This window comes from Prinia subflava, chromosome 14, assembly GCF_021018805.1.
Source record: "Prinia subflava isolate CZ2003 ecotype Zambia chromosome 14, Cam_Psub_1.2, whole genome shotgun sequence".
In the NCBI taxonomy this organism is placed as follows: domain Eukaryota; kingdom Metazoa; phylum Chordata; class Aves; order Passeriformes; family Cisticolidae; genus Prinia; species Prinia subflava.
In genome coordinates this window covers 8,536,444-8,559,685 of record NC_086260.1, presented here as the reverse complement: position 1 = coordinate 8,559,685, position 23,242 = coordinate 8,536,444, and the positions used below count along the sequence as shown (strand labels likewise).

Genomic DNA, 23,242 nt, shown 5'->3' with positions numbered 1-23,242 from the left:
AAGCCTTACAAGGGGCACCACCCAGTCAAGGATTTTAAGGCATGTGATGATTGCTGTACTGCAGACTGCTTGGATTCGGGCTTATTGTGGTGTGACACATCCTGGGAGAACACTCCACACTACCCCTAAACACCGAGTACATAAACACAGCGGAAATCTGGGTGTAACTTCCTTGTACTGCTAGTGCTTATCTGACACAAAAATAAAAATTCTTTAAAAAGTAAAATGAGAAGGGGGACAGGAATCTAGTTCATATTCATTAATGCCAGTAGAATTAAGTGCTGAATGGAGTCAGAGATTATTTATCCGACACTGGTCTGTAGCAGGATCAGGTATAAAGTGAACTTGACAGCATCAGGACATATTAGAACTTCCCTGCAGCATTTACTCTAATATGGTAATATGGCATTTCTCTAAGTTTTACTTATTTGTAACTGATCTCCTGAAAAGTTAATGAAAAAGCCCTTTTTCTATGCTGAATTATGCTTGGATTAAGAGAGAATAATTTAAGTTTTGCATTCCAATATAAGACTGATGTAATTATCAGAACAACATCACAGACATTTAATTCTTTGATACTCACAAGTTTGTTTAGGTGTCCTTGGTAGCTTCATTTTGTTGATTAGACTGTTTCCTTCAAGTACAAAAACAAAGCCTTTTAGTTCTTTGTCATATTCCTACAAAAAGGAACAATAAAATAAGCATCCTGAGAGAATTTTCCTCCTGACAACCAACCATGCTACTAACATGCAAAGCTATTTTTTTTTAAATCAGAAAATGCAGATGGCACTGCAAGCATGACTAGTTCACATTTGATGGCAAAAATATAATCCACACAAATCTGTCCTTTACTTGTGTGTTTTATGAACAAATAATGCTGACAAACAGGACTCACAATTCAGTGAGCAAAGCTAAATTCACTGGTTACCACAGTACCAAAATTACTTCCTAAATATTTAAAGTGTAAATTACACCGTGGCCAACTCAGTCAGCAGCAGGCATACAGAAGTAATTTAAGTAGTCATTAAGTCTGCCATAATGACAGAACTTCAAGTGACAACTCCACTGTCAGGTCAAAGCCCTCATTACGTTCTAATTTTAAGCTTCATTCACATTTTCTGGTTTATACTCTAGGTTTTATAGATTTCTTTAAAAACTTACTTTTGATATAGCTGATGGGTTGCCAAAAATCTTCCATTTTGCTCCTGGGTTCCTGCCTTGAGCACTGAGTATTTCAACAAACAGGCCCCCCTATGATAAAATGGTTTAAGGATATGTCATCCAGTCCAATGCTCAGCACTAAATTATCAAGGGTCAAGATGAGAACCTAAGAATCCCTCTGTGTCATGCTGCTACCACAGTCACTATTACTGATCAGTCAGACAGCAGAATTATCAACAACAAATTCTAGACTTCTGTAATGTATCAATTCATGAAGCCAATACTTGACTTTACTAGAGGATCAGAAGATAAAATTGAAGGAATACTATGGAGTATTTAAAATTATTTTATCCATAATGTCATTCTCTAAGAACAAAAATTATTATAAATATTCTAAAACCATGCAAGAGATGATTAATTTATATTTGGATAAGATCTATTTCTACAATTTGCCCAATGAAGTGAGTTTTAAAACATGCTGCTAAAAATGAAAGGTGTTGCAGATTGGATGTTTTGTCTGATTTCCAATGGAAATGAAGTTTACACCATTTGTCTGCGTATGTGAATGGCTCTACCTACGTATTCTGTAACTTTTCTACTAGTTACCAAATTCCAGCCTGATTTGACCAAACAAAAATTTACTAACTTTTCTGGACCAACTTAAGCAGCCTGGTAGTGGATCTGTTCCAGTCAGTATCACCATGAAAAGGGTAAGGGCTACAGCCTTCATGAGGCAACAGAGAATTATTACTGGATAAAAGATTATTATGGATGTCCCCGTCAGGTGAAAACTCCTGACACAGAGCATGTGCCCTACTGGGCATCAAGGAATCTGAACACAGGCTCTTGGGGAGGTTGGTTTTATCACCTCTGCTTAGGGAATTACTTGCTTCTAGACTTTTGCCATTTGAAGTCACATTTTTTGTGACATCTGATGCACTCAGCCTACAGTTTGCTAAGCTTTTTTCAGCAGCATGGTTGACCAAATCAATCATTACAACTCTGCCATTCCCTTCTCATTTCTAGTTGCCTGCACTCCCCAGTTCTCTTTATGCTCAGCTGCCCAAGCAATTGCCTGCAAGTCAGAATGAGCAAGAAGGGTAAGCAAAAGAAATGCACCTCAGATTAGTTTTTCAGAGAACATCAACTCTGCACTGGATATGAATTAGGTATTTTCCTCTGCCCACACACACCTGGCAGCTCCAGCCACATGGCTGATCCCAGTGACTGGACTTAGTGAGTTCTAAGGAAATTCAAAATGGCATTCCATAAACTGCACAAAATATTTTTTAAACTTACAATGGATGATTTTTTAATATGGTATACTATCAATTTCCAAGTTACCTGATTTATTTAAGGACTAAAGGATCAAGCTCTCAAAAAGTTAAAGAAGATTTTTAACTGCCAAGCTGTGTGTGCTTGCAGCCCGTCTTCATAAAAGTAGCTTTTTCTTCCATCTTTGCAAACACATTTTGTTAATAGCACAGCTCTTGAGTTGGGCCTTATTTGAGGTTAAACTGAACAGGACATGGAAAAATACCAGACATGAGATGAGAAAATGTCAAACAAACAGTGATGCAAGAAGCTGACAAAAGTTACAGAAGTGCTGTGGAGGATGGTTGGGTCTCATGGGGGACCCCAGTGAAGTTAGGCAAGAAACTGCCAAACTCCACAATCAGCCAGAGGGGAGTATGAGGCATCTTCGGGGAGCACAATCTGCAAAGCCAGTGGCAGCTGGAATCAGAAATACCACGGAAAGCTGGGACAGCCTAGGGAACAGCATCAGAAACATCAATTTTGGGTACAGAAGTAGCACATCTGGGACCAGTGGGGAAATGTAATTGGGGTGGGTTGTTCTCTCAGGATGAGACTGGTGCAGAGAAAGGGAGGCAAAATGTGGTGGAAAGAGAGGCCAGGGAAGAGTAAAAGAGACAATGAAGTTCCAAATAATGTCACTGCTGTTGTCACAAGCTCGTGCTGGACCAAGGGAATAAACCAACTCCCTTTTCTGACTACACCTCAGGAGCTGGGACCCCTTCCATGACTGCATGGAAGCAGATGTGCCTTCTCTGGCCCACAAGGGTAAAGAACAAAAGCCATTGGCAAACTCATGTTGTGCCTGTTCTAGACCTGACAGCATCAGCAGCTACCCACTACCACATAACACTTCTATAAAAATACTGAATTATTAAACACTCCAGAACACTCCTGTAGCTGGACTTTTGGCCTCTCAGGATAAGTTATTTTAATTGAGCTCTCTCAGAGATGAAATGAAAATGGGTAAAAATTAGAATTACTTCTGTTTTACCTGATAGTGGTTTCTGAACATTTTTCCAGCTTTCTCAGGCAGAAAATAATTTTAGCTTCTCAATCAGTAAAGACACTTGCAAGCTATGCTGAAAAACAAATAAACAAATTATATAGGATTTGACATGAAAAAAGTTCTATAATGACACTGCAGCCATATTTTAAGACGTGAATACTATTATAAACTATTTTTCTGAGTAGAAATCCATCAACTCAACTCCATCAGAGTGCTATTGCAAAAGAGTTAACATGAAAATAATATTAATATTGACACTGTCTTGGAAAGCATTCTCTTTGTGCATCAAATACTCAGGGCTGCCTTTTCTTATATTCCAGGTAAAACTAGTAATTTTATGTCAGTCCTTATTTTTTAATCAATGAAGACTCTGTCATTCTTTAAAAATCATCTTTAACAGACATTTTTTATTGTTCTTTGTTCTCAAGTGCCCACTGGAAAATATTAGAATCCATTAAAGAGGAGCTTAACATTCAATACAGAAAAGTAGAAACATGGAACAGCTGCAACAGAAATCTAGAGGTATTTGGCAGAGACTTCTGAGACAAGTTATCCTCTTTCACATTCAGCACTCTTCTTTGAGGATGATTACTGCAAGACTCAAACCAAGCACTTCAGATATCCAAGGGCTGCTCCAGTCACTGTGAATTAAGAGATGTCTGCAGTTATAGAGCAGGAACAGTGGAAGGGGAAAGGACTGACACTGGCAGCCTCCCATGTTCCTCTTTGATCACGCTGAGTGTCTGGGGGCTCACCTGGCATCAACAGAGAGTGAAGAGACCCTGAACATAAGAGGAAGTTGTCACTCTCCAAAGACAGGGAGAATCAGCCACAAGAGACAACAAGCACCTTCACTGAGAACTGAAAGTGCTTCTCAACTCACAGAAGAATCCTTTCACAAGACTCTGTCTCACTTTTATTTGATACACTTCGTTCACGTTCATTTTGGGAACAAAAAACTAAAGAATTAAATTATTTTAATTACTGGATATTTTTTCAGACTGCAACCAGTTTTTTTAACAAATAGAAATAATATGCTTTACCAGGTGATTATAAACACAGCTCTCACAATGAACAGTTCAGCTCTCATAATCAAAAAGTAACAAAGTTAAAAAAAATTATGAAAATATAGATGACTACAAATGAACTAGCAATTCAGTGACAATATGCACAAGTTCATGAAGAATGAATCCATCTAAAGGATTACAGCAGCATTGTATTTGAAAAAGTAAATAATCATTCATTTATGAAAGTATGATGAAATCTATTGATAATTATCCACATTTATTTTAATCAGCAACAATTAAATCATAAAGTTGTCTGTAAATAAAAATGGAAAAACAATAAGATATTGTAAATTTATCCCATGCTGTTGCCAGAAATATTAGTTCATTTAAATTTTTTTGATTATAAGGAAAATGAAACTTAAAACCCCCAGCATTTGTAACAGGCCTAGTCAAAACTTATAATTAGTATTTTGATTGAATTTAACTAATATTGTCACTGCACTTCTAAAACACCAATTGCATTATTCTACGTTTTAGACCATTTTCTATACAGATTTCCCACTTGTTGGCATTTTTTTAAATTACTACATTATTAGTTATATTGAGCTACTTATGAACTAACCATTTTAGAAATACCTTTTTAAAAGTGCATTTCTAAAGCAAGAGTATTAGACTTTTCCTTCTCTCTAAATATTCAACACGAAGATCTTATTTCTGAAATCACTGTTCAGTTTTGTCTGCAGCCCCATCTTTGTTATTATCTACAGCCTTTAAACAAGCCAGAACTACTCAAAATTGTATGATTCATGTCTTAGTGAGAAGTAGTGGCAGCATGAAACTAATCTCAGTGACCTCCTGTTTTGATTCCCTTTGCCAGAGCAGAATGTGAAGGACCTGTAGTGAAGGAGAGACAGGAGCCAAGCCCTCCTGCAGGAGATATTTACAACCAGTGTATCCCTGTAACTCACACTCTGAGGCACTTGTCATTCTGGGACTGAGGATTTCACCATTGCCCAGTTTTTATGTATTATTAATTTTACATGAAAGAGATGTAAAGGAATACATTGCTTTTTCCTTGGGTCAAAGCACTTTCACTAACTTTTGCTTTAAAGATCATTTTCAGACTTGCCAAGCATCATGCACCTAGCATAGCCCTCACATATTCTGCAGTTCTGTTATGCCTTTTTACATCTCAGGAAAAATATTAAACTAAATACTAAATAAACATAAGGAATTCTGATCTAAAAGTCACTGTATAAAAAGTTTTAAGTTCTGAGACTGAAAAATAACTCATCTCTTTCAGGGACTTCTACCAGTATTCTGGCTTAAAATTTGTCATCAATGTACTTGTGTTTTAAACTGATATTCATACAGACAAGACAGGTTATCTGCTAATTTGCAGAATATATTTTATGCAGACTCAGAAAACTGATGACTGTTGTAGGTACCAAATTCATAACCAGGTGGCTCTTCCTAACTAGATGAAGGTAAACTAGACCCAAAGTTTAGAAGCATTTGTGTTTGGACAAGTCATTCAGCTACAAAGCTGATCATTGTAAACACCTCCGTGAAATCAGTGAAATGTCAGTTTGCTTTTCCTTAAGGCAGGAAAAATACTGCAAGTGACATTGCAAAACATCTTTGCTCATATATTGCTTAATTATAACTTACCAAATTTCATTACTACAAATGAAGACTAGAAATTACCTTGGCTATTAAGATTGGTGGCCACTGAAACCATTAAGTGAACAACATATTTGTCGTGTAATTACTGAGGTAATGTTAAAAAGTGCTTTCATTATGCATTAAGTATTATTGTCTTTAATTACAGCAAGCTATTCTTAAAGGACAGAACAGTCTGGAAAATTGATAGTTGCAGTATTTTTCCTCTTTTCACCTTCTTCCAAGTCCCTCCAGAAAGTCTAAAAATCAAGAATACTTAAACCCAGAGGGACTATTTAAAAAAAATCAACATCAATTTGAAATGCAACTCTTCATTCTTTCGCATAGTTATGAAATAAATAGGTATGTTATGACATCTTTGTAAAATGCCATAAACCAGTAGCTTTCTCATTTTTCAATCACAGATCAAACTTATTTATTGCCCTGAACCATGTACTTTAGTATGTCTGTCCAACTGGAAATACAGGCCTAAAGTATCAGTCAAAGACAAATAATCAAGAATGTAATTTATAAAGTTAAACAACATTGAAAGATATTTATCTTTGAATAGATTCCTGTCCGAATTTACCTTGTGATGGCTTGGTTTGATTAGTGACTTTGATCATTACTTTCACCATGCTTCTTACATCAACAATAAAGTAGTAGTATCCAAAGGACCCCTTATTCCTTCCATTCACACAAGCCACTTAGGACTCCGCAAAAATATCTCCATTCTATGACAGCTTCTTATGTATATTTCAGTAATATTTGGTGTTTATGTAGCCCCAGATTCCAACAACTGGTCCTTTGAAAGTAACAAGCAAAAAGAGTATTTCACTAACAGCAAATGCAAACAGACCTTCATGCTTTCTTAATCTAATTACTACTAAGCACTGTTCTAAATCCAGGAGAAACAGGGATGGACAGACCTAAAACCCTTCAAAGTCATGGTTAGCTCCTTGCCTTAAGAGGTACTATTTACATAAGTCTATTGAATACAAGCTCCTGATCAATATCCCAGTGTTGGAAAAGCTACATTTTTTAAAGATTTTTTTATTCCAAAGTCGTATCTGTGAAGCAAAATAGAGTGAATTTGCACACACTACTAATTTGCATTGAAAAATGACACGAATGCACTACTTTTGGCAGGGCACACAGGCTTAGACCCAAGACTGTTCATACGTATAACTCACCATCATGGGCCCAAAGCCAGAGCTGATTTATGGTGCCTGGGACATGCCAGGGAAAGCAGTTCATCACTGATGAAGGGTTTTAGTATCTCCCAGACAAATGAATTCCACATATTAAATATTTAAAGCTGAGTTTGTAACACCACTATATATTTTCTCAAAATACAAGTTAGCATAATAAATGGGCAGAAAGACCATTAATAAGCTATTGCAAGAATACTGCTGCTCCAACGGGCGAAGAGGCACAGCTTTTATGCACAACGTGCAGACTTAAGGGGGAGAAAATAACTTAAAATAGAAGCTTTCGCTTTATAAAAATTGGACCGCAGAACGCTTTGACACAAGACCCACGACCACCTGCGATCCCCCCCGTTCCCAGCGCAGCTACAGCGGCACGGCCGCGGGCCCCCCGCCCCTCCGCCGGCGCCGGGGTTGGGATCAGATGGGGGCCCGGCCGCGGTCAGGGTCAGGACGGGGGTCGGGGCTGGGGTTGAGGTAGGGGTCAGTGTCAGTACGAGGGTACGGGCCGGGGTCAGGAGTGGGGCCGGGGTCAGGAGTGGGGCCGGGGCCGCCGAGCCCGGGCAGGTCCGTCCCCGCCGGGTCTCACCTGTGTGAGGGCGGCGGGGCGGTTGAAGATGGCGGCGCGGGGCGGTCCCTGAGGGCCGGTACCAGCTCGGGCTCACCGGCGGCCCCTCAGGGGTGGGGGGCGCTGGTGGCCGGTGCTGCCCGCGCTGCCCGCGCTGCCCGCGGTCCCCGGGGTCCCCGGCCCCGCACCAAGTCACTCCCAAAGGGCCGAGGCTGTCGCAGAGCCTCTGCTGGCCCCTCAAGGTGCCCCAAGCGTGTGTGAAATGACACCGTGTCACCCAGGGCCCGTGCAGGTGCCTCAAGTGCAAATGTCGTTGACATGGCTACTCATGATATATATTTGCCCTTTTTCCTTTAAAGCTGCATTGTCCAAAATGGTGGTTTTTTGGTTTTTTTTTTTTTTTTTGTTTTGTTTTGTTTTGGTTTTTTTTGTTTTTGTCAAAGGGATGAAGGGTGAGCTACAGCAGCCGCACAGCCGCACAGCCACATCAAAGTCCTTGGTTTGTAAAGAACAACACTGGCCTCGCACGTCTGGCATTTTTCCCTATGAGAAGGACGGCCCCATTAGTTTAACATCACTGACAAGTACGAGCAAACACCTCCTGATGGCTTCAAAAACCTCTGGGAACAGGGTTGTGAGGAACCAATTTGATCTGGGGTTTTATAATGAGATATTAGTCAAAGAAGATCTTCCCTTGAAGTGACTGCTTTTTTGATCACAGCATTTCTTCATGAAACTTTGTAACTTTTTCACAGAAGAGTATGGGAATACCATTTTCTTCCTCGAAGTGTGTCTTAATGTTTCTACGAAGAGCAATTATTAAGAACCTTTTTAACTCGTCATGGCACAATGAAATACATGAACTGAAAGGGCTGAGCCCCCGATGGGACCTGCTGTGCTCAGACCACCATTGCTCTGCTCGCCTTCCTCCCTTTTCCTCCTGAAGGTACCATCCTGATTTTGCCAAGGAAGGGAACGAGTTAAATCAGTTTTAGGATGTATTTAGCTTTCTCATTTTATCTTAGGATTTTCAAAGAAATCCAGTGTTGTTTTATCATACCCTGGATCACACTGATTAGACTTCTTAGGTATTGGAGATAAAGAAAACAATAATACTAAAGCAGAGAGCTACAGGTTATTAAATAAAAACTGTTGATAGAACAAGGACAGAAGAGAGATGATGGTAGGAAAAGAAAGGTTAAAAGCTACTGTGGAGTTCTGTAGCCAACAGAAACTACATAGCTGATTACATACGGTGTAATGTGAAGTTGTTTTGAAATTAATTACAAATAATACTGTGTCTAAAAACCCTGCACCCTTTCTGACAGGAGTTATGCTAAGGCCTGAGTAGTTTAGAAATTCCAGTTAAAAACCGAGGTTCAGGCTGAAGAACCTGAAGTTGAAATGGTATATGAAGCAGCCATCTGTGAGTGTAAGGTGTAGGGAGCTACCTGCCTGCTGGGGACAAAACTGGGCTGCCCAAACACCCTTTGCCAGCTGCCGTAGGAAACTGGTTTCAGACATACTGTGAGGGGATTTTTTTTTCCCTGTTTCTTTCCAGTTTTACGGAAAAAAACCCCTCATATCCTCTGACCCAAAAATTGCAGGTTTTGTAAGACTGGCAAGGAATCTTGTGTCATTAAATTTGGTCCATCCATAGCCTGAGCACATCATACTTCCGCATCTGTTTTGGAGTTACGGTGAGGTGGGAAAAACTGTAAAAGTAGTGATGAGACAATCAAGGTATTACGATAAATTCTTTGAGATTACACCTATGGGTTGGCTAAAGTTGGTACCTGAGCTGCTGGGTTATGCACTTTTCTTTGACTAAATATTTGAAGCATCTGTGCAGTGTACATCTACTAAAACATTGGAAAGGCAGAGTGTTCAGCAAATGCTTGGGTAATAATTTGGGAAAAACTGTGAGAAATCATATACATTTATCTTCACCTCTTACATGTTAGAACATATTTCAGTGAAGAGATTTTTATTGTGTGTTGGACTAGGAAAATGGAACACATGAACATCCCTTCTTCTCATAAATAACCTAAGCATAAGTTGTGGTTAGGTCTCATGTCTTAAATTAAAATACTGAGAAGTTAGGAGCATCATGCTGGGAAATGAATTGATTTAATTTAGGAGAGTATTCAATGTGTACTAGATATCGGATGTGTGATATTAAACCAGCCATTTTTAAAGGACCCCCACTGACATAGCTTGGGTTTATATCCATAGGAATAGTTCTGTAATTTCTTTCATCCTTTCCTGACTTGGCCTTATTACATATCATTGCTCACACTTGGAGCAGTCTCCCTTCCCTCTGTGTAAATCTCCATTTCAGCTCTAATGACCATTTGCCAGTCTGTTCTGTACAGTATTGTTCTGAATTGGTTTGGGTTGTGCTTTTTAAGACTGTCAGTTCATGTAGTCTGGAGATCTCTTGTCTTTCTTGTTCATACTGTATTTTATAAAATGCAATGTTTTGTCTTGAGATCTATAGATATTATAAATGCTAGTTAGAGCTAAAAAAGAAGACACCCAGGCATCATATGAAATTTTCTGTAGCTCCTTCTTGCCATTCTTGATGTGCAGGGAAGGGAGATGTGATGTGAGCTGCTGCCTGCTTTGCCTTCACTTACTAACAGCTGCCACAGGGCCAAGGTGTGCTCAGTGCCAGGCCACTCTGCATTTCCTCTGAACATTCCTGCTCAGCCAGTGACCTTCCTAGCAGTACATTAGCCAAGATTACATCATGCAGGCTGATTTAACTGTGTGGTCACCATTGTATCCACTACTATTTGTGGATCTCTGAACAATTTCCAGCAGAGTGCTTCCTCCTTCTTCAGCCATGTACATGAGCTCTGAATTGTTTCTCAATTTTATTTGTACCTTGGTCTTTTGATGCTGTTCAAATAAATAAAAAAGTGAAATTCATTAATTACCACGACTGTCTATCTGATCTTCTAGAACAAAATAAATTCTGTAAGAGGTACATATAATCTCTCCATCATCTTAAGACTTAGCCTTTATAAGGATGGAGTAACACCTTTGATCTGGGAAACAGCAGTTTGCAGAAGACTCTTCTTGGATAAATATGTTAAAATTGACAGTCAGTTCACAAACTATTTTCTAAAGCCCCACAAATATTTAATCATGGACATTCTGTAAGAATCCTTATTTGAGGGTTGTGGATAGTTATGACAAAACACGGGCCAATTTCTGTGGTGTGTACTTCCAAAATTAGACTTTCATGAAGTTTCCTCTCACTGATGTGTAGTTCTGATGCTCAGACATGGAAGGGGATTCCAGAAGAGTCATGGTCAAAGGGACTGTGAAGGGGACAGAGACAGCTGCACCAGGGATGGAAAAGTTGGGGAAACATTCCCTATGCATTTCTCTGTTCTTTACACTCCACTGGACAGTGGTGAGTTGAGAGCAAAGACAAGTCTCCATCACCAGACTAATTCTGGTGACAAAGCATGGAAAAAAATCTTAGTCTATCTGTAAAATAAATGTGTTGCACCATTCCAGAAAACATTAAGTCCTCAGACAGTAATACTTGAAACTGAATGGTTATATCTTGTCAGGCTTTACAGGAATCCACTCATGTGACCAGTTGGCCCCAGTTCAGTTCAGAACAGCCTTTAAATCATAAAGATGTATTTAATGAGGATGCCTAAATAGTTAGCCAGCATTCCTGGATGTAGAAAGACAACCAGGACAAGGCTAAAAAGATTATTAATTTGTTCCTCTTTTTTGATTTATTTGGTTAATTTTTAGGCAACTGCTATCTGTTTACAGATAAAAAACTGTGGTATCATCTGAAGAAAGGCGGTGAATTTTTATAACTGAAATATCCATCAGCTTTGTGCAGTGTATGTGCTAATCCCCTTCTTTCCTTCAGGACAGCTCATTAAAAGCTTTGTAATAACAAGGAAAACATACAGGAAAAGTGAAAACCTGCCATGGTTTGCCTTAGTATTGAAGCAACCTGTGCTTAAGTTTGGCAAGTTATGTTAGAGTGATGAACATTTGCAGGTTCCCTTTGCACCTGCTACTGTTCTTTACAGGAGTTACAGTCTTCACACACCCCAAACGATACCAATCTATTGGTTGTTTCATTTCAGCTTTGAAGTGTAGGAGGATATTTTGTGTAATGCCTTTTGTAGTTTGGTCATGCTTCTTTGATTCAGAGAATTTTTGAGTAGGATTAAAGAAAAACAGCCTCTGGATGCCTGATGGGAACTTAAAATAGCATAGCCACTCTTCTATGTCCAGTAAATCCATTAAATGATAAACTATTGATTTTTATAACACAATTAAGGTGCCAATGATTTCTTAAGAAATCATTGTACATTTTCTGTATTATGCACTCAGCACATAATCTATTGTAAATCAGAGGAGAGTGTTCTCAGTCTGGAATGAAACCATGTCCAACCTGTTCTCAGAATGAAACCATCTCCACACCAGTCAGTGCTGCACAGACTTTTGCTTTTGAAATATACCAGTGGTCTTTGTCCCATTGATTGTAGTGTGCATCTACAAAAAAAATCAACCATTGTTATTTACTACTATTGGGACCTTCTTAAGATAGATAGTTTATAGTTCCTAAAAGGTTTTAGTGACTTGCCTAGATAAGAATAATAATTGAAATTTCAGAAGCAGCCTCATGCTCCAGTGTTAAAATGGATGGCTGTCTGGACTCACAGAGGAATTTCTTCATCTCTCCATCACATAGTTTGTACAAAGAATGAGAATGCCATAGAGTATTTCCTTTGAAGCAGCATAAAATATTAGAAAGAAAGATATTGGTTGCAATGGGTCAAAATAGACTCTTCTATTCTGACATTTCCTGTGTTCTTTTGTGCTGAGATGGGATAAACACAGCCTTTATTTGTTCTGATAACTGTAGGGCTTATTTTCCTTTCTCTCCACCTTTGATTTTATTTTTACTGACAAGATAAAAAGAGAAGTCAATATATAGTTTGGTGTTGCTCATCCAACTTGTCAGATTTTTGTTTAGTGTTTTGATACTGCTTTTTCATTCAATTATTGTTCACATTGTTAGGGTTTAAGGTTTCTCACAGTATGCACTGCATATAAATGCCTCTGTTGTGTTATCTCTTAAATTAATCTTCTAAAATTAATATTGTTTTTCAGAAATAGAAGTACTTTCAAATAAAACTCTTTGCACATTTGGAATATAAATAAACACTCAAGTACAAATTTTGAGAAATAAAGAGCATCTACGGTTTTCAATGAATTCCTTTGGACTGAGTCACTGGATTCCATGCAGCATTCTTCATTTTGGCTCTTAGAAAATTGTTCTCTGAAAAAAAGTCTTGACAAAGACAGATATCACGCAGATTTGTGCCCCGAGTTCCTCCTAACAACTTCAACTTCCTATGTCTCTTGTGACTCCCTTAAAACAACAATCTCACTTGTTTTCCCTTTTTCTTCCATAATATTTTCACATTTCTACATCCCTGCTAACTTATCTTGTATCTTGACCAGTTTCTGCTTTCCTAAAACTCTTCCTGTGGTGCAGAGTTCCCAGATGTCCAAACTCCTTTCTGTGTGTTTTCTGCTCAGCAGCCAGAAAAGAAAATCTGTGCTGTGGTGTATCCAACAGTGGCTGTGCTGGGTGGACAGCCAGGGAGTGCATGTCAGCCTGGCTGCTGCCAAAGCAAATGAGTAGTGACTTAATTTCTTCCCACCTTTCACTAATGGCAGCATCAATAACATCTGTTCTGTATCCTGCGGTTGATTCTTGTAAACCTTTCAGGAGCTTAATGTCTTAGGATATTCCATATGAAGTAAGACTAAAAGATGTCACCAATTTTGAGAGGAAGATTGGGAGTACTTGACCTAATGTCTTACATTTCTATTAATACAGTGTATTCTGAAAGTTAACTGTCTTTGGCCTTTTTTTCATATCTTTGATCTGAAATGTAAATCAGTATTTATTGTGTTATGACTGAGTAGCTGGTTATCAAACCCCCCAGGGCTGGTAGAGGTTAGAGGTGTGTTCCTCTTTCAGATACAGCCAGTTTTTATTTTCTGTTGTAAGCAGACTGAAAAGGAGGGGACCATGTTTTATATAATTTCTTGCTAGGTTCATTTTAAACAAGTTAAAAGAAGTGTTTCTGTATATTTCTTAGAGGAAGCTGACAAATTCTTCTGTCATGAAGACAGGAGCACGAACAACTTTAAACCTAGCAAAATGAATGTATACTCCTTTTATACATTTATATGCTTGCTTGCAAAGACTGTAGTAGGCAATGTGACATGAATACATTGGGCCCTTCCAAAGTATGAATTCTGTATGCCTTTAACTGATTCCTCTTAAAGGATAAAATCTGAATTACTCTGACTTTCATTTTAAATTTGTGAACCAAGTTCTGGGGGTTGCCTGTGGAGCAGCAGCCACCCTCACAGAGGATAGTTTGTGGAGTGGTACATTTATGTACTTCTTACCAGGATGTATTGCTAAGGTGAAAGCACACGGTGCTTTTGTGTGCACTGATGATCTGAGCCTCCACAGAACTCTGCTAATATAGTTTGAATACTTTCATCATTAGATCTTATGAATAAACCCAGACGCAAAGTAAGTGTGGACTAATAGGCTCTAGGGAATTGCTAAAATAGAAAAAGTTTTTCAATCTCTTCAATTTCTGTTGTGTTACCTCCCGCTTCTGGAGAAGTTTTGGATGCAAATCAAACTGGCCTAATTCAGGAGTTGCTCACACCAGTGCCATCATGATGATGTGGAACTGTGTTCATTGGCTGAGTTTTTCATGAATGGCATGTATGTCATGAATCTGGGAGATCACATTTTTGTCTTGTCCCTTCCCTGATGGAACTCTCTGTTCTTTCTGGAGCTTACTGCTAGAGGTGTAACTTTCTACCACAGGCTGCTGTAGCCTATACTGCACCTTGATGCAACATGAATCTAAAGACAGGGAAGAGCAGGAGGTTCTGTGCCCCAGGATGGCTGCTGACATAAATAGGGGTACTCAGGTCCCAGTGCTGATGGTTCAGCTGTGCAGGTACAAACACTGGCACTAGTGTCACATTAGCCACTAATACAGGTTTGGGTTATGAGCAATGAAGGTGAACTGCGCTGGATAAAATATACAGCACCTGGCACTTTTGCAAACAATCTTTCAGTAACTTGTCCTTTTGGCCACTGCCCAGCACTGATTTGATGGAATACATTGAGGATAAATCTATAGGGATCTCGTTGATAAGATAACTCATTTTCTATATAGAAAAATGCAATTGGACTTCTCTAGCTGGACTGTAGTTGTGTATGTGATCTGGCATCTCCTGAGGAAATTAGGGATAATGCTCATCAGAAAGAAAGTTGCAAAGCAAGTAAAGAATCATGTCAGGGTTTGAGAACTCCAGGAGACACTAGAACATTTTGATTGAAGGACTAAGTTACAGTACAACTTTTAAGGACTGGTCTTCTGACTAATTTTTTGGTATTTTTGTTCACATCATTTTCCCAAAAAGGAGATGTATATGTGTGAAGTATACAGATGAAAGAACTCTGAATAGGAGCAGTCTGTCAGCTAGGAAGAAGTGGATGAACTTAAGGCCTGGAGGAGTGAAAATCAGATGAAATTCACTGCTGTGTGGTGCAAGGTCATGCATTTGGAGACTAGTAAGTTGCAAGCTTGTGTATGAGAAATGACTGAGGAAGCAAAAGTGCTGAAGCTAAAGAGCAGTGTTGGCAAAAGGACAAATGAACATATAGCAATCATAAATACAATTAAATTTGGAAACTAGAAGGACATTTTTAGTTGTCAATGAAGTAAAATTCTGGAAGAGTTTTCCCATGAGAGGTGTAGGGGCAAAGAAAAATTAAATTAAAAGAGGGGAGATTTAGGTGAGATGTTAGGAAGGATTTCTTTACTAAGGAGGTGGTGAGAAACTGGATCAGGTTACCCAGAGAAATTGTGGATACCCTATCCTTGGAAGCATTCAAGACCAGGTTGGATGGAGACCTGAGCAATCTGATCTTGTGGAAGTGGTGATCCCATGGCAGTGGAGTTAGAACAAGATTTTTAAGGTTGCTTCCAACCCAAACCATTCTGTGATTCGTGATACCAAGTTCTGCTTATTCCTCAAACCTTACACATAGTTCCTTCTGCTATTTCTTTGTTTAATATAAGTAAAACATATGGAACAACTTTTTTCACAAAGGCACCCTGAGTCATGCTGTGACAAGTTTGTGGGACATCTGTTTGGTCTGAGAAAGAGTTGGATATTTGAGAGTAATTGATTAATGGATTCACAGTGTTTCTTGTAGTTGTGCCACTGCAAAATGAGAGTGAAGGAGCAAAAAATGCTTTGCATCTGTCAAGGCCAGTGTGCCAATGTGTGGAGATCACAGCAGGGAGAACAGGACTAGCCAGTACAAAATGCTTCTTTGTTCTTGTATCCTTTTAAAAGACCTTTTTTATGTTTTAGTCTCATGCAAAGAGCCAGACCCTCAGTTGTGGCTATATATGAAGGTGACTTAAAGTCCATCTTCTATGCCACAAGTACTCTGAAGCCATCCAGCTTCTGCTTCACTTCCTGGTGAAAGCTCACCTCCCCTCATTTCTCTGCCAGTTCTGCAGAGGCTGTGCTGACAGCTTGGGGCTGCAGCACATTGGGGGTGCTTTGGAAATGTCCCATTTTTTGCCAGTAAGTGGCTAATGGGCTTTAAGGCTGCTTGAAGCTGTTAGAACAATGACTGGCAGCTGGCAAGCAAAGCGGGCTCAGGCTCAGTGGGGGAGAGGGATCTTTTTGTATAACCTTGGCTGACTGAGAGGAGAGTGAGGCCTCTGGCTCCTGTGGCTTCTGTGCAAGGTCCTGCAAATCCTGTCAGCATTTTCCCATAAAGATGAATAGGAATGCTTTGGGGGTTTACGTTGAGGTTCAAGCAACAAAGTCAATTGTCTTTCAGGCCATATTTTGGTTGTGTGGGGACATTGGCACTGACCTGAAATGTGAAAGAGGTCCCTGTAAAGAGCTACAGAAATGAAGCATTTTGCACTGGCTTTTCCTGCTGTGATGCCTATACTCTGGCACTCCAGCCACGGCAGATGCATGGCACTTTGGTTCTCTCATTTTCACTCTGTGGCTGTGTTATCACTTACATTAGACACTGAGTACCTATTATGCACACTCTCAAATCCACTCAGTTCTTTCTCTCAGCAAATATGTTGTACAGATTCTGGCTTCTTTGGGATATTTTTTTTTTGTTTCTTGGTATGTAAATTTATATTCAGGATATCTACCTTTCCGTTGTTTAAATCACTGATAAGCTAATCCACAACTTTACATGCCACTTTTATTCACTTCTGTGGTACGTATTTTATGTTCCATGGTGTCCCCTGCAATCTGCTCACGGTGATTTTACCAGAGATCTGTGACCTTCTGGGTGTGCTGGGGAGGATCCTTCACACTCTGGTCCACAACAGAGAAGGACTCAAAGCAGATGGGAGTTTGTGAAGCTCTGCCTGTGTTCTGTGTCACTAGCTCCTTCCTGATTGCTCACTGTATTTCCCGAACCCTGCTCTCAGCAACACTTACAAGCTACGACATTATTTCAATATATGCCCCTACTATTCGCTTAGAGCTCGTGCCATAATTATATTCATTGTATATAGGTATTTGTGTTTTAGAGTCCAAAATGAACAATTCTCTTCCTACTTATACATAATGATTTTAAACAAACAAACAAACGCACACAAACCCCCAAACAAATGTCTCTTCCTTTCTAAGGATAATTGCCATTTTTGAATTTTAACTTGCAAAGGTAGATGCAGTAACAGGTAGATGCAGTGAAAATTTGGTACTCTACCCTCCCCCCTCCCCAGTCCACCTTTAGAGGATTTTTGCTGTCACTTGTTTTGCATATGTATGCTGATGAGTTGCAGAAGCCTCTGTTTTCATGGCTGCTACATCTGACTGGCTATCAGTACATGAATTATACATTTCATGTAGTGGTGATGTATTAATTTCACACTAGAATCTTTAAAGATATTATATTTACAGATAAAGCATAATTTTTCACACTTCCAGAAATGAACATTAACATCTTTTCACTTCAGAAAGAATCTGAAAGGACTTGTTGCATTTCTTAGGAAGAAATATAAATCAGGCTCCTATATTTAAGAGCTAGTCCATTAACATACCAGTATAGTTTTAGAATTTTTTTTCATGATTGTATATTAATATAGAACTCTGCAATGTGAATTTTTTCTCTACAGAAATATGGGATGTATTACTTAAGGAAATCCTGTCCCAGAGCTCTCTGCTGCTTCACATCATCCCTTTAGGTTGGGTTCTTCCAGGTGATAATAATTTCATAACTGTAAAATATTCTGATATTTTATCATTTGTCTCAAGTTGAAGATGAACTGTATTTCATCTTGTTTGATGAGAGGCTTTATGAGAAGAATGTATTTGCATAAATATACCATTGCCATTTTACTACATCCCACTAGGTTTTCCTTTTCTTAGACAATGAGCTGAAGTGACACAAGTGATATACATATTGAATAGCATTCCATGATAGCACATGACACATTTCTGACACTTGAATCCTTTCTTATAAGCCACTCATCATATAATCTGGGTGTGTGACTGAGTACTGGTTAAATGGCTTCCCCAGTGCTCTGCATCTTTAAATCTTTGCAATTTTGATTTCTGCTTTTAGGCAGCTCTTCTCTCCAGTGTAATTAGTAGCAGTCATTCCCCTGTTTAGCTAGTATAGCTAATCAGCTATTAACAAGAATGATTTAAAGTTATTTTGGTAGAGTAGAAGCTTTGAGTTTGATTTATATTAATTTTTTGGGGAATAAAACTCCCAATATGTGCTCTCTGAGCAGCTCCCTGAAGTCTCTGAATCTTCACCTTATATTGCAAATCTAAAAATATTAATTTAAGTAAAAATTGAAAGTATCCAAATGTTCAGAATGGCCCTGCTGGTTTGTTGTTTATCACTTTCTAGCTTGAACAATCTGTTTAGGGATCAGAACACCAGTGAAAGCTTATGATTTAGGTGGTCAGTGACCCTCAGTGGATATCCAGTGAAGGATCCCTAGAGTGGGCAAGTTGCAATGATCTAGACAAAAAGATAGATTTTTTTTTTTTTTGTAAACTGGTAACTACAGTAATGGGGGTTGGTTTGTCAATGAAAAGACTTTGTGACTTTGTGCTCATGGCCAAATTTATTTGTAAGAAACATCTTCTTTGCAAACATAAATTAATCTCTGTCCTGGCTGGTTGTGATACTCCATTGCAGAAAGCATCCATCATATCTGCGCTACAGCCAGCAGCGTGTGCTTCTTTGAATGGGAGACTAAGCCCATTAGACCTTTATACTTTTTCTTTGGCTAATTTACCCAGCAAATTTCATTATCAAATATACATTGCAGTAATACCTCCTGGAAACTATTACCTCCTTGTCACTTGTTGACACATTTATAAGTGCATAAAGACCTTTCAGTAAGTCAGAATCTTTTCAGGGAAATGGAATTTACTTAATGTGATGGTTATATGAGCATGGAGATAGAGAGCTCCATGTATTAATCAGTTCATTGCTGCTGTTGCTTCAAAAATAATTAATCTGTCAGATGAATGTTTTCTACTCATGAAATCAAATGCTCTTTTTTTTTTTTTTTTTTTTTTTTTTTTCTGAGATATCTGTCCCTAGTATAAACACAGATATCATTTTCTACAATACTTGACAAGGCAACCTTCATGCTGTTCATGCACATCTGGTATATCTCCTATTAGATATTTGCACTTGGTTTTTGTTTTAACAAGATCATATTCCTTAAACTTAATTTCTCTCAGCAAAAGCTTTAAGATAAAGGTCTATTCTATGCACAAGTCTTACAAAGACATTGCACTTTGTGCAGAAAGCTGTTTCAAATACAGAACAGCTTTCTTGGCCCTGCTGATTTTAATGTAATAGTGTGTATGTCCACACCAGAAGAGCTGTCCATATGGATTTCCAGAAGCTCTAGTGGTGATTCCTTAGTTAGGGTCTGCACTTGAGTTTAAATAAAGACTTCTGCATTTATCTTATACAGCAAATGCAGTAAATCTTCTAGTGTGATAATTTATCTGGATACCCATTAAAATACATCCATCATTATTTTAGGAATCAACATGAAATAAAATAACATTAATGTTTTTAATAACTTTTAGTGCCTAGTTTCAGACTTTTTTTTGCCAGGCAGAATACTCTGAACTTCTCAAGGTGCATAAAGTTAATGATTTTATATTTCTTGAATACATTTGAATTTTTGTTTAGAATAAATTATGATTTTCTACTTGTTGAAAAATGATTTGCACTTGTGCTTGTTGAAATGTAAAGATGTTGAGGATATTGTTCTGCAATACCCTTTTTTATAAAGAAGGTCTGTCTTTCCTCATTGCTGGTGCCCTACTGCTCTTGTTGGTATTAAAACAGGAGGTGGCTCTCAGGAAGGGTCTACCCTTGAAGAGTGGTGATTGGAGGATAGTGAAGAAGGCATGGTTGTCCCTTAATCCCTTAAATATATGGGAAAAAAAATCCAGATACAAATTGTTTGTCTTCTGTGGTCATGTAGTTTGGAGACCCTAGAAAAGTTGAGTAAAGCTTCTCCAGAAAAAAGGGATACAGCTGAGAAAGAGTTCAACAGTCTGTTACTTGATTAGGTATTAAATACAGGACAAAGCCAACCTTTCTTCTCGTACTTTCATGTTTCTAATGACACAGAGACAGAGTGATCCGCTGAAGGTCTCTCACAGTAAGAAAAACACACACTAGTCCCCGTCAGAAAAGATAGTGCCTGAGTGAAGACGTGCAGGTACAGAAGTAGGTTAAAGAAAAGAAACTTATATCTGCTGTTAAGGATTTTCATTTTCACTGGAGGGATTTAACATTGGGATATTGTGTAAATTATTCTCTATGTATGTATTTAACTTCTGTAGATAAAAAATCACTTATATGAAATGAAACAAAAGATCCTACTTTTTTTATGTCAACAAATTTTCTCTGATCATGTACTTTAAAAACACCTATGACCTACAGCATATTTAATATTCAATACTGTTCTAATACTCACTGGCATTAATAATTCTGTCACTACTCTGTAAAATAATGTTAGGGTTCTCATTTAATTTATATTAATAACACTAATTGTACTAGTATAAATGTATATATTAAAATGATTCATGAGTCTATGTTAAGATGAGTAGGTTTTTGTTGGATTAAGTTAAAAAGGGCTATAGAATTAATTTCATTGGAGTAAGGTCATGGCACTATCATTATAAAACTGCTTAAGAAAAGTAATTGCTGGGTGATACCTAGGTGAAGTTATGAACAGTTTTGAGGAAAATAGTGTCCTGGAAATCTCACTGCTGGTCCACAGTATTTACAGAATGTAATCCCTGTGAAAGGACAATGCCACTGATGGTGGGCAAAGCTTTGTACACATTTTGGACTGGTAAATTACACATGCATGAATCCAGTCCAGCTCAGGGATGCTGTTGCACACAGTGCACATGCAGTTTTCTGTTGGCCTTTCTTGCTTCCCTGCACAAAGCACTGTCCCTCTGGGGGAGTCTTGCCTCAACACATCTTGACTTTGACTCACGACAGCTGTTTTATCTAGCTAAAAATCTGGTTCCAGATATCATTTATTCAGCTACCTTGGCTTACTAGCCTGTTTTCCCTTTCTGAGTATTTAAAAAGATTTTATATCTTTTGAGGGGAAGAGGAGGGAGCCTGACATAACTAGCAGCTTTGCTGGCTGTGTGTGATAGGAATGGCAATTGCCTGTGTCTGTGCCAGTCCTCCCTGGCATTGGCTCTTTGGTCACTGCATCCTTGTGGCTCTTTGTGGGCACTTGGTCAAAAGAACTTCGAGCAATTACTGAAATGAAGAATGCAAATGTTCTCTGTAATTCAGGATCCAGTCTTGCTTCCATAACTATCAGTGGGAAATTTCCTACTGAAATGAATATAGCTGATTGCATGTGAAACATTTCTTGTACTCTGGAAATACTGAGCTTTAGTGGAAATTATTTTTATAAATCTTGACCACTTTTTTTTTTTCTATTGATTTCTAAATGTAGAAAACAGATATTTTTTTTCCTCATGTAGTCCAAAGAGTGTGAGGGTGTGGAGAAATATTAAAAATCACACTTTCCACCACTTCCATTTACCACTCCTAGGACTTTGTAATGGGATGTAATTTTACATTTTTTATTCAAAATGATTTTAATTCATATTTTTAAAAATCTCAAAGTGAATACATGAATCAATCAGCTCCTGTAATCCATTCATGTGTGACTGCTATGTTAGTGAAGGTCTGTGTCAAAATTGAATCACTCTATTCAACATTCAGTCCTACATTAGATATTAGTAATTCCAGAATGTTTTACTCCCTTACACTGTCCTCTTAGCAGGGAATGTTTGTCATTCTCACTCTTTTTGTGGTGCCACCAAAACATGCACATCTACAATCCCATATTTGAAAATAATAGATGACATAAAACGTGTAAAGAATTCTTTCTGTCAGTCATTATTTTTGCAGATTGGGTTGTAATGGTAATGGTTTGCAGAATTTTATGATTCTTCTCCTATAATTCTGCTCTTTGAGCAATCCAGCATAGTGATCATTTGCAGATTGTTTTATCAGCAATATTCCTGCCTGTTCCATTGCCTCTCAACTGACCCTCAAGTTGTTCCAAGCCTTTCTCTATGAAAGATGGAAAGCTGAAGTGAGTACAAGTAGGTCTGGCAGGAAGTCATATCATATCTTGCTGGGGCAGGGCAAGACTCGTAAGAAAAAATTTGCATTTGGATGTTGGCTAATTGACACATGGTACAGCTGCAGAGCTGTGGGGTCTACCTGGCTGTCAGGGAGAAGAAGAGGAGAGGAGCTGACACCTCTGGAGCTTTATTCAAGCTGTCCACATATGCTGACAGGCAGCAGTCACATATGCTTTTTTGCTGTCAAAATTCAGGCTTAGCTCTAGAATTATAATGCTAAAAAACATCTATTATACACTCAGGTTCTGGATGGCAATTCTATGATTCAGTGTGGCGAATGTGAGGTGAAGATAAATAGGAGTTTGACTTTTGTTTATTGTCATTTCTATAGGGAAAAATGATTTACTTAAATGTCAGAAACTCAAATTTATGCATGTCTTTAGAGATGAAAAATGGAACCAATCTACATGTCCTCTTTGCTCTACTAGAAACTGATGAAATAAAATCACAAAATAGCCCTCATCACCAGCAGAGAAATTATTAA

At 38.4% G+C, this 23,242-nt stretch overlaps 1 protein-coding gene across 5 annotated transcripts in view; it reads right to left on the bottom strand.

Annotated features, from left to right (window-relative positions):
* CFAP20DC (CFAP20 domain containing) overlaps positions 1 to 8,090 on the bottom strand; it is a 69,255-nt gene extending 61,165 nt beyond the window's left edge. For 2 of the 5 annotated variants that reach the window (XM_063411782.1, XM_063411786.1), the window contains exons 1-5: positions 7,951 to 8,083; positions 6,743 to 6,958; positions 3,470 to 3,557; positions 1,162 to 1,251; positions 584 to 677 (exon numbers count right to left, since the gene is read on the bottom strand). In XM_063411782.1, the coding sequence (XP_063267852.1) occupies positions 584 to 677; positions 1,162 to 1,251; positions 3,470 to 3,490 (205 nt within the window). In that variant the 5' untranslated portion in view covers positions 3,491 to 3,557; positions 6,743 to 6,958; positions 7,951 to 8,083. Of the gene's footprint in view, positions 1 to 583; positions 678 to 1,161; positions 1,252 to 3,469; positions 3,558 to 6,742; positions 6,959 to 7,950 lie in introns of those variants that run through there. The other 3 variants (XM_063411784.1, XM_063411783.1, XM_063411785.1) reach the window with 3 other exon arrangements.
* Between the last annotated feature and the right edge of the window lie 15,152 nt (positions 8,091 to 23,242).